This window comes from Hemiscyllium ocellatum, chromosome 35, assembly GCF_020745735.1.
Source record: "Hemiscyllium ocellatum isolate sHemOce1 chromosome 35, sHemOce1.pat.X.cur, whole genome shotgun sequence".
Lineage (NCBI taxonomy): Eukaryota > Metazoa > Chordata > Chondrichthyes > Orectolobiformes > Hemiscylliidae > Hemiscyllium > Hemiscyllium ocellatum.
In genome coordinates, this window is record NC_083435.1 from 7,676,874 (window position 1) to 7,694,593 (window position 17,720).

At 44.2% G+C, this 17,720-nt stretch overlaps 1 protein-coding gene across 1 annotated transcript; it reads right to left on the bottom strand.

Annotated features, from left to right (window-relative positions):
- Positions 1 to 3,671: 3,671 nt before the first annotated feature.
- On the bottom strand, positions 3,672 to 15,983 carry LOC132832460 (zinc-binding protein A33-like). The gene is made up of 6 exons (XM_060850483.1): positions 15,282 to 15,983; positions 15,095 to 15,190; positions 14,765 to 14,998; positions 8,183 to 8,205; positions 7,970 to 8,085; positions 3,672 to 5,352 (listed from the first exon to the last, which is right to left on the bottom strand). Exons 1-6 carry the CDS (start codon positions 15,690 to 15,692, stop codon positions 4,703 to 4,705), a joined length of 1,530 nt encoding a protein of 509 aa, XP_060706466.1. The 5' UTR covers positions 15,693 to 15,983; the 3' UTR covers positions 3,672 to 4,702.
- Between the last annotated feature and the right edge of the window lie 1,737 nt (positions 15,984 to 17,720).

Here is a 17,720-nt window from a genome sequence, read left to right on the forward strand (position 1 = left end):
ACGATCAGCAATAGTTTCTCACCATTTGACTCTTCATTACAGTTCCTCTTTGATATGGAATTCAGTTCTGTCACCAGTCCCGGCAGGATTCAAACCCTGCACTAACAGCCTGGTGATAATACCATCAGGGTTTGTGATACCTGCAGCGCAGGGTGGGAGAATTGGTGGCGTGAGCATCAATGCTTCTCAGACCAGAGGGTGTCCAAAGCCCAGTTTCACCACCATCGAATTCCCAGGCGGGGTTTCTTGCCCCACTAGCTACCTGTTCCCCTCACCTGAGCTGCTTTCCATTCCCTCGTGATTGGTGTCAGTGCCACTAGGGGCCACCACCTTCACTCTCTCTGAAAAGGGTCAGGAGAACTTTCCCTGGTTCTTCAGATGGACAGACCAGGACAGGTGACAGTGTAATGGTAGTATCGTTAGATTATTAATCCAGAAATGCAGGTAAAGACCTGGGTAGGGAGGTTCAAATCCACCGTGGTAGAATTTGAATTCCATAAAAATCTGTGATTAAGAGATTAAAGGTGGAGGTGAAACCATTTTCTAAGTGTCGGGGGGTGCAAGTCAGCTGGTTCACTCATGTCCTTCAGTGAAGAAATCTGCTATCTTTACACGGTCCATGTTACTCCAGACCCACAGTAAAGTGATGGACAGTCAACTGCCCTGAGGGATGGGCAATAAATATTGGGCCTGGCCAGTGATGCCCAGGTCAAGTGAACGAATTTTCTTTTGGAAAAGCATTCTGATTGAGGGACTTAAATAGACAAAGACATTCTCTGTGACTGTTACGTTGTTAATGAGTGTTTCTCACTTAACTCCTATTAGATAGCATTTAACCAGGGAGCAGGGGAGTGTACGGGTTGGATGCAGACAGTGAAGGAACTGAGAACTGGGAACTAATCTCCTGGGTGGAGGGAAAGAACAGGGAGGGACAGTGATAGATAGGAGGAGGAGAGGGCAGTGATGGATGGAGGGGGGACAGCTGTTGAATATGTTCTCAGTTGTTTGTTTTATTTCATGAACGTTTGAATGGGGTTTGGATTTGTTATGAGAGCGTGAATGTTCTTGTTGACTCTTGTGTTCAATTCCACTTTAAACGGTGATACCTGACATTGTACCTTCTGCAAATGCTGGATTTAATGGATTTTCCTTTTCATTGTGTGCTAATTTAATTGTGAAAACTTTAATAATGGACAAAGTCTCAGGTAAACCAAAGGCCGTAACTTTGAACATTTGCTGGCTGGTTTTGCAAACTCCTTCCTTTCCTGTCAGCTGAAAAGTAAGACTGAAACTGCTGTTGGGAGCTGCCTGATCCCTTGCACATCCAGAGGAATGGTTTTGCACAGTGCAGATTCTTAGACCCTTCCTGCGGTTTGTGACTTTACATTCCTCAGTTTAAAGTTAGGTTTGATTTATCTGTTTTCTCAGTATCAGTTTAGATTAGATTAGATTACTTACAGTGTGGAAACAGGCCCTTCGGCCCAACAAGTCCACACCGACCCGCCGAAGCGCAACCCACCCATACCCCTACATTTACCCCTTACCTAACACTACGGGCAATTTAGCATGGCCAATTCACCTGACCTGCACATCTTTGGACTGTGGGAGGAAACCGGAGCACCCGGAGGAAACCCACGCAGACACGGGGAGAACGTGCAAACTCCACACAGTCTGTCGCCTGAGTCGGGAAATGAACCCGGGTCTCAGGCGCTGTGAGGCAGCAGGGCTAACCACTGTGCCACTGTGCCGCCCACTAACTAGTTTAATTAGTTAACATCAATTTTAAGAGCTGTGGAATTCGGGAGCTGTTTGGTGTTGATAAACAGCATGATTGGCAAGTCAGTTCATGAAAGAAAAATACATTCAGGATAGAGCAAACGCCACCTAGCACCTGCATGTGTCAGGCCTGGTAAGGAGCAAAACACAAATAGAAGAGAATTTACTTTGCGTAAGATAATCAGTGTGACCAGGATCTTAAAACGGCAAGATTTGGGAGCTTTTGGGATTGTATTGAGTTATGGACTAAACCATATATTCAGAATATATTCAGAAGATATTCCTGACCATGATGTTTTCTTATTTTAAAGGTAAGGATGAGCTCCTCACGGGAGACTGATTAGCAAGGTTAGATCTCATGGAATACAGGGAGAAGTAGCCATTTGGATACAGAACTGGCTCAAAGGTAGAAGACAGAGGGTGGTGGTGGAGGGTTGTTTTTCAGACTGGAGGCCTGTGACCAGTGGAGTTGCCACAAGGATCGGTGCTGGGTCCTCTACTTTTTGTCATTTACATAAATGATTTGGATGCGAGCATAAGAGTTAGTAAGTTTGCAGATGACACCAAAATTGGAGGTGTAGTGGTCAGCGAAGAGGGTTACTTCAGATTACAACGGTTGGACCGAAGGGTCTGTTTCCATGCTGTACATCTCTATGACTCTATGCTGTGTTCCAGATGCAATTGAGTTGATCAAATTTGAGCAAAACACACATTATTTATGCACTATAGTTAAGATGCAACAGGAGAAAGAAAAAATTGGAATAACTTAACTCTATTGAAAAACTGACCAGGATAATTGATTATTTTACTCCTAAATACTGACTGACTGTTCCAACACAGGAACATCCCATAACCACCCTCTTGACAAAGGCAAATTCAGGAAAATAGATTGCCTCACAGGCAATTCTCTAGTCCAGGATGAATAAAAATTTAATAGAAAATTCTGATATATTGAGGAGAAGAGAGAGATGCACTGCAGCTTCCACCCAGCTTCAAGACCCCAGTAACTGCTACTGAAAACTAATATTAAAAATGTTGGCTCTGTGGAAGCTTGCCCCACCCATTCAGGCTGCTTCTATTGTTTCTAATTTTAAAAATGCGAAGGCCTCACAAGGTGTTTCGTTAATGGGCTTTCAATACACAGCTCAGTACCTCTGTCTTAAAATCTCTCATTTAAAAACAAGGACAAAATACATGTCTTAAAACTACGGCGTCATTTCTATTGAAACATACAAAGCAAATTCTTTTTTCTGCAACTACGAGAGCTCAGGAAAGGGTGTCTTGTGAAATGTCTGTACACAGACCTGAGGCCTGATAAGGAAGGGACAGGTAAAAGCAGCATCAGGAATAATACATTGGGGTCAGGGTAAGCAGCATGCACAATGCATGATGGGAAACAAGAAAGGCTTGTGATACATCCGTACCTCTGAGACAGAATGCCCTGCTTCACTCCAGGGTGTGAATGTCAAAGAAGGTACCAGAAGGTCACCAAATCCCCTTAATCATCAATTTGTAAGTGTTTTGAAACTCAACAAAACTGATGAGAATTAATCTTACACTGAAGGATGGGAAGTGAGCCTGAATTCATCAATATCTAAAAGGTAGGGAACACTTTGTGAACATTAATCCTGATTACTCAGATCGTATTGTTAATCGTGAAGCAGCAGTGAATAATGTTAAATCTGATGAAAACTGTACTGCAGACTGTAATGATCTTTTCGACATTGATTAATCCTTTACTGATGACAGTCCAAATCAAAACAAGTGATGCAATGTCAGGTGAGAGGGCAAGTAACCAATCAAGTTGGAGAATTATCACAAACTGCAAACAAAAATAAAATCTCTTTATTTCTCATTCTCACAATAAAAATTATAGTAAAAATAAATTATCACCAGATTAATAAAGAAACTGAATGAGAAAACAGCTAATTTTTAAAAATAAGTGTGTTCATACATGGAAAAACGACTGTTTCCCCACATAAGTCGATGTTTGCAGCACTGTGATTATGAAGATTGCAAGCTGCTTATTGTACAGCATTCAACAAGATGGAGAGTTAACAATGTTATTTACAACAAGCCCAACTACAATAACAAACACCAGTAAACCCAATCTCTGTGAAACTCACAGAAGGTTCGAATGATATTGGTGGCAGTCAGTATTCCCTGTCAGACTAAGGAATGCTTCATCAACACTGGGGCAAGAACATGAATAAACAAGATGGTAAAATTGTTAAAGATGGACTTCAATGTGTTAACTGGGATTTATTCATTTTGGCCGAGGAAGCTGTTAAGTCAACAGAAACCAACTTAATGTTTCATCCCTCAGAGAAGAGCTTGGATTCAAATACTAGGAAGTTTATATTGCAGCTTTACAGAGTTTTGAACAAAGTCCATCTTATACATTTAGTCTGGGCTCCACATGTCAGTGAGTGTATGGTTTGAGAGGGGGCACTGCAGATTCACCAGAGTGCTGCCTGACTTGCTCATGAAGATTAACATTGGGAAGGTGGTCTTGGTGAACGAGAGAATGGCGAATAAAGAGAAACTAGAGTCGGACAAGTCCAGAACAAGGTCCCTACCTCCAAAATTGAAGGTTAGCTAATCCATGTCTAGAATGTCTAGAAATATTTCTTCACAGTAAGTATAAGCTGCAATTTCACTTTGTTAGAAATTACTGATGAGAAGGGGCATCAACTGAAAATGTCAGAACTTCGATCTGTTGATTGGTTAAGAAAGAAGAGTGTTGTGCAAAGATGCAAATGGAGAAATCTTGGATATAGACCAGCCATTGTCTGAATAAACGACAATACAGGCTGAAGGAGCTGAATGGCTTCCTGCTGTTCCTCTGAGATCATTGTCTTGACCCAGTTGAACAAAACTAATCTCACCAACAAGCTGGTGTCAATGGGTTGTATGGACCCTGACCTCAGGGAATCTCTGTGTAACCTGCCCTGGTGGGAAAGGCACAGAAGCATGCTAGAAGCTGCTGAAACATGGAGCTGGTCTGATCTTGAGGGGTGGAGGGGTTTGTGACCAATGTTCCGCAGATTGTCAGTGGGTCAGAGTTGTTCCTGTTGTCACTTGATCCTGGATGGAAGAAGGGTAAGACCCTCTCAGTGAAAGTGTGGGTGAAAGTGTGGAGATGGGACATGGTGTCCGCATTGTAAAATGACACCTGTCCACCCTCATAGTCCAGAAACACCCCGATCTTCCTGGGATTCACATTCAGGGAGAGGGGAATGTCAGAGGGGGAGGAGGTGGCAAAATAATTATCTCTGGGATACAGCGCCACACCCCAGAATCCAGTCTCTGGGATCAGGATGATCCCCCCTTTCCTCTCCACAGACTCTCTGGCCACTCCCAGAATCCACTCAGTCTTGTTTTCCACCTTCACCTCCCAGTAATGTCTCCCTGATGTGAATCCCTCTGATCCCAGGACACAGGGACAGGAATCAAATCTCTCCGGGGAGTCAGGGAGCGGCTGGTGTTTGTCTCCGAGTCTCACACTGGTCAGGTCCTCAGACAGGATGAGCCGGGGATGCGCTGTGTCTGGATCCAGAGTCAGAGAGGCTGGAGCTGGGGGAGAGATCAAATGACACCGTCACCCATTGAGCTGCTCACTTCCATTTATAGAAGCTGTTTTACTTTTGGAGTGCCCTCACACACCCCCAGGTCTCTCTGGAAGGAACCTGCAGCCCCTGCCTTCCCACAGTTCCCAGCCTCTGCAAAGAGAGACACCCAGACATTGGCCATCCACAAGCAATCAGGACCGAGAACTTTGGGAAGAGCTTGGTGGTTCCTGATTTCACCATGGATGTCCTCTGCCATCTCTCCATGTGATCACAATCCGGAGGACTGGGAAAAATATTGAAACTTGCTGAAACGTATGAATTCCAACAATCACAGACTGCTTGACACGATGTCATGGAGGAAGAAAAGGGCAATTATATCCAAGTTCTGGAGTAATTAAAAAGAGGCAGAAGGGTAGAACAGCTTCTTCTCTCTCCTGATGCTGTCAGACCTAATGGGGTTCCAAGCACTTTCTGTTTTTCTTTCAGATTTCCAGCATCAGCTGTCCTTTAATTTGACTGAGCAGTTTCAGGAGAAAGCGAAGACAGCAGATACTGGAGATCAGAATCCAGAGTGCGTTGCTGCAAAAGCACAGCAGGCCAGGCAGCATCCGAGGAGCATTGACGTTTCAGGCTTAAGCCCTTCATCAGGAATGAGGCTTGTGGGTCGGTGCTGAGAGATAAATGGGGGGTGGGGGGGGGGTTGGGGGCAGGTAGCTGGGAAAGCGATAGGTGGATGAAGGTGGGGGAGAAGGTGATAGGTCAGAGGGGGCGTTGATGGTCACGTCCAAAGGGCAGTGCCGAGTTGGAGGCTTGGGTCTGGGATAATGTGGGGGGAGGGGAAATGAGGAAGCTGTTGAAATCCACATTTTTCCCGTGTGGTTCCAAGATGGAATATGAGGCGTTCCTCCTCCAGGCGTTGGGTGGTAACGGTTTTGCGGCAGAGGAGGCCCAGTCCTACATGTCCTTGACGGAGTGGGAGGGGGAGTTGAAGTGTACAGCCACGGGGCAGTGGGGTTGGTGGGTGCGGGTGTCCCAGAGATGTTCTCTAAAACAATCTGCAAGAAAGCGTCCTGTCTTCCCGATGTAGAGAAGACCACACCTAGTGCAATGGATGCAGTAGGTGACATTGGTAGAGGTGCAGGTAAATTTCTGACGGATGTGGAAGGATTCCGTGGGGCTTTGGACGGAGGTGAGGGGAGTGGGGTGGGTGCAGGTTTTGTGCTTCCTCACCTTCTAGGTCCTCACTTTCCACCTCCGCATCCAACACATCATTCTCCACCACTTCCGCCACCTTCAAACAGACCCTACCTCCAGAGATATATTTCCCTCCACATTCCTACCAGCGTTCCAAAACAGATTATTCCCTCTGTGAATCCCTTGTCAGGTGCATACCCACACTCCCGGCACCTTTCCCTGCCACCGCAGGAAGAGTAAAACCTGCGCCCACACCACTCCCCTCACCTCCATCCAAGGCCCCAAGGGATCCTTCCACATCCATCAGAAATTTACCTTTACCTCTATCAATGTCATCGACTGCATCCGTTGCACTAGGGCTGGCCTCCTCTACATCGGGGAGACAGGAAGCCTTCTTGCAGATTGTTTCAGAGAACATCTCTGGGACACCTACACCCACCAACCCCACTGCCCCATGGCTGTACACTTCAACTCCCCCTCCCACTCTGTCAAGGACATGCAGGTCCTGGGCCTCCTCCACTGGCAAACCGTGACCACCTGATGCCTGAAGGAAGAACACCTCATATACTGCCTTGGGACCCTGCAACCACACGGGATAAATGTGGATTTCAACAGCTTCCTCATTTCCCCTACTCAAATATTATCCCAGTCCCAAGCCTCCAAATTGGCTCCACCCTCTGGAGCTGACCATCACTGCCCCCTCTGACCTATCACCTTTTCCCTCACCTTCATCCACCTATCACTTTCCCAGCTCCTTCCCACATCCCCACTGCACCTCCCATTTATCTCAGCCCCAACCCACAAGCCTCATTCCTGATGAAGGAAACATCATTCTCCTGCTCCTCGAATGCTGCCTGACCTGATGTGCTTTTCCAGCACCACACTCTCGACTCTGAACATTTTCAGTTTGCTTCGAGAGAACTGTACCCTTCTCACAGATACATGTTCACCCACATGTAACCTATCCCTAACATTATGTCTATCAATATTCCTCACCCTCGCCCCATGAAATAGCAGCAAGGTGACCACAAGTAGAGACAGAAACTGTGTCCTTCACTCTCAACTGTTAGAAACTGGATTGTGTGAAATACCCAGTTTCTCTATCAGATTTGCAGGTAGTTGGTTTCATATCCAGTGCATTGGGCACAGACTCACCACATGTCACTGTAACTGCATTGCTGAATTGTGCAAAACACAGCAGGATCACTGAAGCAGTGGTCCTTGTAATGTCTTGTTGAGAGAACTGAAATGATCATTTACTGCTTGACAGAGAGATGTTTTTAGAAGGTGCCTGTATAAGAGTGGGATTCCAGTCTGATGTACATTAAATCACAGTCCTTCACAGCTACATCATGTTGATGTTATTTGAGAGATTACACTGAGAAATTTGATCTGAAACTGCACCTGGGAATTTATAAAGGTTTTACCTGGCCTGATGTGTTTGGACATCTCCCTCCACACTGTGTACTGTAAAGGGCTGTTGTACTTTCCAATGGACAGGACTCCATCTGTCAGTGACAGCACATTGACATCATCACTAACCCTGTAAATAATGAACACTTGGTAGTAAATTGATCACAATTACTTTCCTGAATAATTTCATCAATTTTCAATCAGTTGCAGGAAACTGCATGTCCTACCTCCTCCTCCGAGATACTTCCTCCTGAAATAAACAAAACACCAATCTGAGTTGACAGAGACTGACTGTCTACATCCAGAAAGCAGCAATTACACACACGTTGTTACTAGCTGCTGGGAATTGTTCAGATATTTCAAGAAAACACATAACAAGAATGTTGGAAACAGCAAATAAGACCATAAGACATAGGAGTGGACGTAAGGCCATTTGGCCCATTGAGTCCACTGTGCTATTCAATCATGGCTGATGGGCATTCCAACTCCACTCACCGGCACTCTGCCTTCAGCCCTTAATTCCTAGTGAGATCAAGAAGTTATCGATCTCTGCCTTGAAGACATTTAACCTTCCAGCCCTCACTGTGCCCCGTGGCAGTGAATTCCACAGGCCCACCACTCTCTGGCTAGAGAAATGTCTCCTCATTTCTGTTCTAAATTAACTCCTCTAATTCTAAGGCTGTGCCCATGGGTCCTAGTCTCCCCACTTAACAAAAACAACTTCCCAACGTCCACTCTTTGTGAGCCATTATTTTGGATGCTTCTATTAGATCTCCCCTTAACCTTCTAAACTCCAATTAATATAATCCCAGGATCCTCAGCCATTCCTCGTATGTTAGACCTACCATTCCAGGGATCATCCGTGTGAATCTCCGCTGGACATGCTCCAGTGCCAGTATGTCCTTCCTGAGGTGTGGGGACCAAAACTGGACATGGTATTCTAAATGAGGTCTAACCAGAGCTTTATAAAGGCTCAGCAGCACATCGTTGCTTTTATCCCTCTTGAAATAAATGGCAACATTACATTCGCTTTCTTAATCATGGACTCAACCTACATGTTTACCTTTAGAGAATCCTGGACTAACACTCCCAGATCCCTTTGTACTTTGGCTTTATGAATTTTCTCATCATTTAGAAAATAGTCCATGCCTGTATTCTTTTTTTCCAATGTACAAGACCTTGCATTTGCTCACGTTGAATTTCATCAGCCATTTCCTGGACTACTCTCCTAAACTGTCTAAATCTTTCTGCAATCTCCCACCTCCTCAGTACTACCTGCCTGTCCACCTAATTTCATATCATTGGCAAACTTCACCAGAATGCCCTCAGTCCCTTCATCCAGACCATTTATATATATAAAGTAAACAATTGGGACTCCAACACTGAACCCTGCAGGACACCGCTTGTCACCAGCTGCCATTCTGAAAAAGAACCTTTTATCCCAACTCTCTGCCTTCTGTCAGACAGACAATCCCCAAACCGTGCCAATAGCTCACCTTGAACACCATAGGGCCTCATCTTACTCAGCGGCCTCCCGTGAGGCACCCTATCAAAGGCCTTTTTGGAAGTCTAGATAGATAACATCCACTGGGTTTGCCTGGTCTAACCTACTTGTTACCTCTTCAAAGAATTCTAACAAGTTTGTCAGTCACGACCTTCCCTTACTAAATCCATGTTGACTTGTTCTAATCAGACCCTGCACTTTCAAGAATTTAGAAATCTCATTCTTAACGATGGATTCTAGAATTTTACCTACAACCGAAATTGGCCTATAATTTTCCATCTTTTGTCTTGATTTTTTCTTGAAGAAAAGGGTTACAACAGCGATCTTCCAATCATCTGGAACTTTCTCTGACTCCAGTGACTTTTGAAAGATCTCAACCAACGCCTCCGTTATTTCCTCAGCCACCTCCCTCAGAACTCTAGGATGTAGCCCATTGAAGCCAGGAGATTTATCAATCTTTAGACCTTTTAGCTTTTCTAGCACTTTCTCTTTTCTAACAGCTACCATACTCAAGGTGCCCCCTGACTCTCCTTAATTATTGGGATATTCCTTATGTTTTCCACTGTGAAAACTGATGCAAAGTCTTTATTAAGTTCTTCAGCTATTTCCTTATCTTCCATCACTGGCCTTCCTGCATCAATTTGGAGCGGCCCAATGTCTACCTTTACCTCTCATTTATATCTTATGTGTTGAAAGAAGCTTTTACTATCATTTCTAATATTACTGGCTAGCGTACCTTCATATTTGATCCTCTCCTTCCTTATTTCTCTCTTTGTTATCCTCTGTTTGTTTTTGTAGCCTTCCCAATCTTCTGATTTCCCAGAGCTCTTAGTCACTTTATAGGATCTCTCTTTTTCTTTGATACATTTCCTGGCTGTCTAATCCCCCAGCCACAGCATCTCCCACCCCCCGAAGAAGGGCTTATGCCCAAAATATCGATTCTCCTGCTCCTTGGATGCTGCCTGACCTGCTGCGCTTTTCCAGCAACACATTTTTCAGCTAAGTCCAGAATAGCCTGCTCCCTTGTGGGCTCCAGCACAAGCTGTTCCAAAAAGCCAGCCTGTAAGCATTCCATGAATCCCCTTTCTTTGGATCCACCGGCTACATTATTCATCCAGTCCACCCCCATGATCACTGTGACCTTACCTTTCTGACATGCCCAATCTATTTCCCGGTATATCTTGCACCCCTGCTCCTGACCACTGCTGGGGCGGGTCTGTACATAACTCCCATTATGGATTTTTTGCCTTTGTGGTTCCTCAGCTCCACCCACGTGGACTCTACATCATCTGACCCTATGTCATTCAGTGCCATAGATTTAATTTCATTCTTAACTAACAAGGCAACCCGTTTTCAGATCCAAGATGGCGGCGACTCAGCAAGTCTGAGTTTACAGTGCTCTTCCCAAAACCTGGGTAAAGTGAGTTACTCACCTCCACCACACTTACCAAACCACCCAAAAAAAATTTCTAACCTTAATTAGCTGCTTACTATTATATTTAAGCAGTTTAATATTAAGTGGATAATGAGTAAACCAAAGGGATCCCGCAGCTCTCAGAAAACAAAGACCCCTCCCCCACCCTCCTCTCCTCCTCCGGCTGCAGCTGATGTAAAAACAGGCCCTGAACAGATGATTGCCAGGCTGGAATCGACACTCGTCAATTTCATCGCAGAATCCAGACAGAGATGGAACTCATTCGAAGAAAAGTTACAAAAGCACAGCCAGGCTATTGAGGAATTACAGGGCCGAGTGGAGGGGACGGAGCTAAAGGCCACGACCTCCGAGGCTGCAGCACAAACAGCTGCAGAACAGGTGCGAGCTCTGGAGCAGAGAGTCCGGGCCTTTGAAATCTACATGGATGACCTGGATAATAGAAATCAGAGAAAGAATATCCGTCTTCTGGGCCTCCCTGAACAAGAAGAGAAGGGACAGTTAGCAGTATTTCTGGAGCGATGGCTGCCCCAGCTTTTAAACCTGGGGGCTGAAACTGACCGGGTAAGGGTGGAGTGGGCCTACCGGGTCGCAGTACGCGGATCTGGCCCAAACCAGCGCCCACGCCCGGTCCTGTTCCGGCTGCAGAGTTATAGGGAGAGGCAGATACTCCTGGATGCCTCCAGAAAGCTTGGAAAGGATCCTAAAGCTATGATCCATGAAGGATCCAAGATTATGTTATTTCAGGACTTCTCCCCGGCTTTGGCCCGAAGGAGGAAGGCGTTTGATGAGGTGAAGAAATGTCTAAGGAACTTAAATATTCAATACACCTTACGCTACCCAGCGACGTTATGCTTTACCCACGAAGGATCCGAGTATAATTTTAGATCACCAGAAGAGGCTAAGGAACTTTTAGACTCGTTTAAATAAATCGTAAGAGACAATTTATGTTGGCTTGCCTCTTCCACACACCGTGGGGAGAAATGGATACTTTACTTTACTTTTGCTTCTGGGAGCAGGGTTGTCTTCTCTTGCTATTTTATGTTATTATACTTAACTGTAATTTGTTGGAGTTGTAATTTTATAGTTATGTGTGTTTGTACGTGGCATTGATGCTATCAGATATACTCAGGTATGGGTGGGGAGGTGTGGGGGTGGGGCGCTCACTGTCAACTCTAGCTCGGTATTATATCTAAATCCTATTAAGGAGCGCCCGGGTTAAGGGTGGGACACTGTTTGGGAGAGGATATGGTGGACCTTTAGAAAGGAAGTAAGGCCCCCTGAGAACAAGGGGGAGGATCTCCATTCAAACATGTTTTATTTTTTTTTGTTCTTATTGTTTGGAAATAGTTTCCTTTTTATTATACTGTTACGAGTGTATTAGAGAACATTTTCTCTTGTTTGAAGGATGTAAGTGACTCAACTATACACTCTGGATAATTGTGGATTAGATTAGTAGTTAACTGAGTTTCATTGTTTTTCTTTCTTCTTTAGTATCATTCCTTTGAATTTTGATGATTATATATTTAAGATCTATTTTTATATTAATGTTTGTGCTTGAAAGTTCTGTTTATTTTTGTAAATCTGTCAAAATATTAAATTTCTAATAAAAATATCTTTAAAAAAAAAACAAGGCAACCCCGTCCCCTCTGCCCACCTCCCTGTCTTTTCGATAAGTTGTAAATCCTTTGATGTTTAACTGCCAGTCCTGGACCCCCTGCAACCACATCTCTGTGATACCTAACATATCATAATCATTCATGATGATTTGTACCATTAATTCATCTACTTTGTTATGAATACTACGAGCATTCAGGTAAAGTGCCTTAATGCTAACTTTCTTATCATTATTAGAGATATTGGAAATCATAAGATGTCCTAAGTTCTCCTTCCTTTTTGCTACATTCCTGGTCTGCCTCGAGTTTAAGCCCACTGCACACATGCTACCCTGCTGCTTATCTTTCCATTTACTCCATACTCCCTGTCACTTTTGCTCTCCCTTCTCCCCGACTCAGAAGTTTAAAGTCCTCCTGCCCACCGTAGTTCTTCCCAAGAAGGAATTCACCTTGTCTTGCTGCCTGATACCGTCCTGGCCAGTCACACTCCACACCCCTTTCACGCAATGACCCAAGTAAAGAGAAGCTGTTGCTGTGGGGAGAGATAGATCTTGCCGGGTAAGTTTTTTTTCACAAAAGTTGAGGATCATTCGCCCTTATCTATGGTTCAGTTAAGGTACAGTTACAGTGAATAGTATTATATATAGAGACTAAACCTGTAAAACTTTCACAATGAAATCCTACAGAGTATAGATCCATTTCTCCCAATGTAGACCTGACTATCAGAAGGAATGATTGAGGCAAATTCACAGAGTACATGTGGGTGAGAGAAAGAGAAGGAATCCGATGCTGTGGGGTAGGACAGGACCCACATAGACTATAAACACTGACATAGACATGAGCTGTATGATCAACTGCTTAATATCAAAGTATCATGTAATATCTGAAAAGACAATCTTTCAAGACAAGCAGTGGAAATTAGGCCATCTAAGTTTAAAACTCCTGTTAGAAACTGGATTGTGTGAAATACCCAGTTTCTGTGTCAGATTTGCATCAACATCAGCCCCTTTCACAGGTAATTGCTTTCATTCAATGCACTGGGCACAGACTCACCACACGTCACTGTAACTGCATTGCAATGCGAGGGTCAGGAAGTTATTAACGGAGACACCACAGAAATAATTACAAAGTAAACATGAAGGTGTTGCTGACAAACCCCATGGAGCTTCATGTGTTATCCCGTAATTTTGAAGTGACTGTACTCTATAACACAATACAGCAAGCATTGTAGGTCTGTCCAGAAACTGAGGGGCTGCACGGGAAATCAAGCCCCTCTACTCTGGGGATTATCACAAGTTAAAGGCTTTCAAAAGGGTCCAGAATTCTAAAACAAATCTCATTTTTAGACGTGACTCGACATAAAGCATGGTCCAGCTTCTTCCAATTAACAAGAAACAACATTTATGATAAATAAATGCTCAGCTGCAGATACACAATTACTACCAATAAGCAAGCATGAACCATATAACACTGGTTAAAACACTGAGCTATTTATCAACTTCCCCCTTACACAAGAAAGGGAAAAAACTGCTATAGGTAGAGGTGCAGGCTGCAAAGGCAATTCACAAGGAAGCGACTGAGATGACTCTGTAACTAACCACAATACTGCCTCTCCATCCTTCCTCTCTCAACACATTCACTGGTTTGTAGCAGGTCCATAAGAAAGAGTCACATCTAAAACATCTTGGGTTTATTGATTCAGAACCAAGGTTTACAGCAACTGCTGACAGGACTTCTTAAAAACAACAATCTTCAGTTAAGAGAATTGCTTTTTACTGCAGAGCTGAAGCTGAGCTGAACTGTGCCTGGAGTCAGGTCATTTCTGCTGAAACATTCACACCCACAAATTATACTGCAACAGGTAGCCAATCACATCCTCGTTGCTAGGCAGAAGGCTTTCTTATTAAAGACATCTCACCAATCGGCTGCTTGTTGTCAGCTGAAAATCCAATCTAAAATCCCCAGCCTCACCAAAACCACCTCCCTGCCACACCAGCTCGTCTCTCACCTCCACCCAGTCCCTGAGTAAATGGTAGTTTACAGTGAAATCTGGCTTGGTTTCAAAACCTTTAACCAGAGCCATCCAGCAGTCACTACCTCATTCCACAATTACAAATACAGAAGCACTGCACTGTCTGGACACTATCACATCGTGCTGCATGTTTGGGAAAAGCCACAGGTTAGGAAAATAAATGAGCTGATTATATTGTGTGCCTGTTCACTCTCACTGACCTTAAACTGAAAAATAACACCTCACCTTCAAGAATATCACTTGGTCTTTTTGTTTCAACTGTTTCTTCAGATGAGAGAGCTTCTCCTCAATTGAATTTAAATTCTCCTGGATCTCTCGAAGATTTTTCTCCATTGATTGCAGAGTCCTTTTCTCTTCTTCCCTGAGATCTCGGAGTAAAGTCTGTTCTTTCTCAGTGAGAATCTGGTGCATTTTAATGAACTCGGATTTGATGTGGGTCTGCAGAGTGTTCGCCTGTTCCTGTGTAACGAGATGTGAAACATCATTCATGTCCCACCTTAAAGGGGACAAAACTAACCTTGGAGACGCCACAATATCAACTCAGGGAGATTTTACCCGAATTTTTGAAATCTGCTGTTTCTGCTGCTGCTCCATTTCTCGAGCCGCCGATCTCTTCCCTGTGAGAGAATCCAAGGAAGATTTCACCCGATCCTGGGATTGGGAGAGAAAAATCAGAAAATAAAAGTATTAGATCATGAAAATGTGATGGAATAATCAGAGGATGGAATCTGTTTCCTTTTACCTTGTAAATTCGAACAGCTTCTTTAATCGGGATGAACTTGTGAGATTTGTGTTCCCGGGAATATCTACAAATCACACAGACTAATTTCTTGTCAGTTTCACAAAACAGCTTCAGTTCTTCCTGATGTTCCTCACAGTGATGTTTACTTTCCTTCTCTTGTGGATTCGGATTTAATGTTCGAGCTATCTCGGCCAGATTCGCTAAGGCCCGGTTGCCTCTGAGGGATCTGTCCGGAAACTCCTGTCTACATTCCGGGCAGAAGTTTATCTCCTGCTTTTCCCAACTCTGGGAGATACAGCAGCGGCAGAAGTTGTGTCCACAATCCAGTGTAACCGGATCAGTGAAGAAATCTAGACAAATGGGACAGATTACCTCCTCGGTCAAACTCTCTCCCTGCTGCCTGGAAGCCATCCTCCCTCACCACGCCTGGTCAGATTTGATATTGCTGGGCTGACCAATACTTTCCGTCCTGCGAATTCCCGGGAAATTCACCGCATTGCTTCGGAGGCTCGGGATATTTGGTGTGGATGTATTTTTGTTACTCGATGGACCCAAGACGGAAGGGGATGGGGATATGATAGGGCTGTGCACGGGTGGGGGCAGAGGAGACTGAGAGAGGATTGGACAGAAGGAAGGAGGAGGGAGTTGGCAGAGACCGCTCTGACAGGAACTAACAGGTGACCGAGGAGGGGGGGCTCCTCTGTTATAGAAGCCGCTGCTCAGTTGCACCATGTATGTCGACAGTATACTCAACCCTGTAGAATGGGTGGGTGGAGGGGTTGGGAGGGAGACGGTAGGGAGGGATGAGGTGTTGTTTCGACCCTTGGAGTGGGTAGAGAGAGAGAGAGAAAGAGAGAAACACGGGGCGCAGCCAGACTGGAGAGGTCTGGAGAGGCGTCGATGAAGCCCTTTATTGATAGTAACGACTTCTGTGTGTGACTAAGATAAAGTTTCTCTGAGGAGTCCTGAGGAGCTGGGAGCGAAGTTAACAAGAAAGGGTAATGCAGATATCATCAGCTCTTGAATACTACAAGAAACATGTGAGAAATTGCCCACATCAGGGGAGATCAGAGTTGAATGTGTGACTCAGAGCTTGGTTCCGAGGGACAGTGTGTAATGGGATTTGATTCGGAGGCTGGGAGCTAGCAGCAATGTTGATAGTCCGGTAAAACTGGAACTCTGTTCACTTGGATCGGGGAGGGACAAGTGTTCTATTAATAAATAGTCAGAAATGCTTCCTTATCAAATGTTTGAGAAAACCCAGAATATATTAGAATCATTGTTCCCCCTTTATCTATCCTGTTTGGTCCCTCCTCAAAGAATTCTGGTAAATTTGTTCAACATGCTTCCCCTTCATGAAGCCAGTCAGACCCTGCTTGGTCATGTTATATAAGTAGAAATGCTCTTGGGTCACATCCTTTACAACAACAGATGTTAATTAGCTCAGAGTTACCAGCTTTTTATGTCTCTTTCCCCTTTCATTTCAAGGTATTCAAAGGCAGTTTTCCAATTGATTCGAACTTTTACAGAATCTCAGGGTTCTTCGAAGCATCCACTGATAGTTATTTCCTTCAATATCCCATGATGCATCCTATCAGGTCCAGAGAGCTTCAGAATGGTGCTGTCAGTGCTGCTGACTATGTTAATCATTGGCTGTATTTAGGTTGGAAATGTTAGAGTTGGTAGCTGGAGCTGTTATGAGAGTATGAATCTCTGTATGATATGTGAGGACCCAGTGTATTGTTCCAGAGACCTTGGCAATGTTCTCGGGATGCAAGGACTTTGCGGAGCTTAAATTAATTTTTTTAAAAAGGGGAGTGTAAAGTCTAATGATATCCATTGAGAGAGGAACACATCTGGTTCACCCATATCCTTTTTGTATTCACTGGATGTGGGTGTCACTGGCTGGCCCAGCATTTATTGCCTGTCCTTAGCTGAGACGGTGGTGGCAAGCTGCAGTCCATGTGCTGTAGGTAAACCCACAATGCCATCAGGTAAAGAACCTTATGGAAGGTAACTACCACCCTTACCTGGTGTGACATACATGTGACTCCAGACCCACTGTGATCTGCTTATCTCTGGGCAATTCAAGATGGGCAATAAATGCTGGCCTCATAAATGATTTATTTTAGAATGTAACAGCAAATATTTCACATAACTCTTTCTTATTTAGACTTAGGGATTTAGTTTGATTGCATTTGCCTATAATCACTTTTACAAGACACAGTCTTTGTCAAACACAAGGATAAAAGACAGCTTGAAAAGTTGTTCAGAGTCAGTTTGGTTTTACTTCCCAAATCTTTGTTATCTGATCAACTCAAAACTAACTGCTGTTATTGAGCTGTCTGACTCTTTGCACGCACCAGGGAATTTTTCTTGATTTTTGCAAAAGTAATGAAACCTTTATTTACCCAGATACATTCCTCGATGTAAAGGTAG

Excerpts from the sequence above, each read along its gene's own strand:
- LOC132832460 (XM_060850483.1), bottom strand. The coding sequence starts at position 15,692 with ATGGCTTCCAGGCAGCAGGGAGAGAGTTTGACCGAGGAGGTAATCTGT. Across the intron at positions 8,206-14,764 it reads ACCAAGTGATATTCTTGAAG|GAGGAAGTATCTCGGAGGAG; the intron begins GTGAGGTGTTAT and ends TGTTTATTTCAG. Across the intron at positions 5,353-7,969 it reads GTCCAAACACATCAGGCCAG|CTCCAGCCTCTCTGACTCTG; the intron begins GTAAAACCTTTA and ends TCTCTCCCCCAG.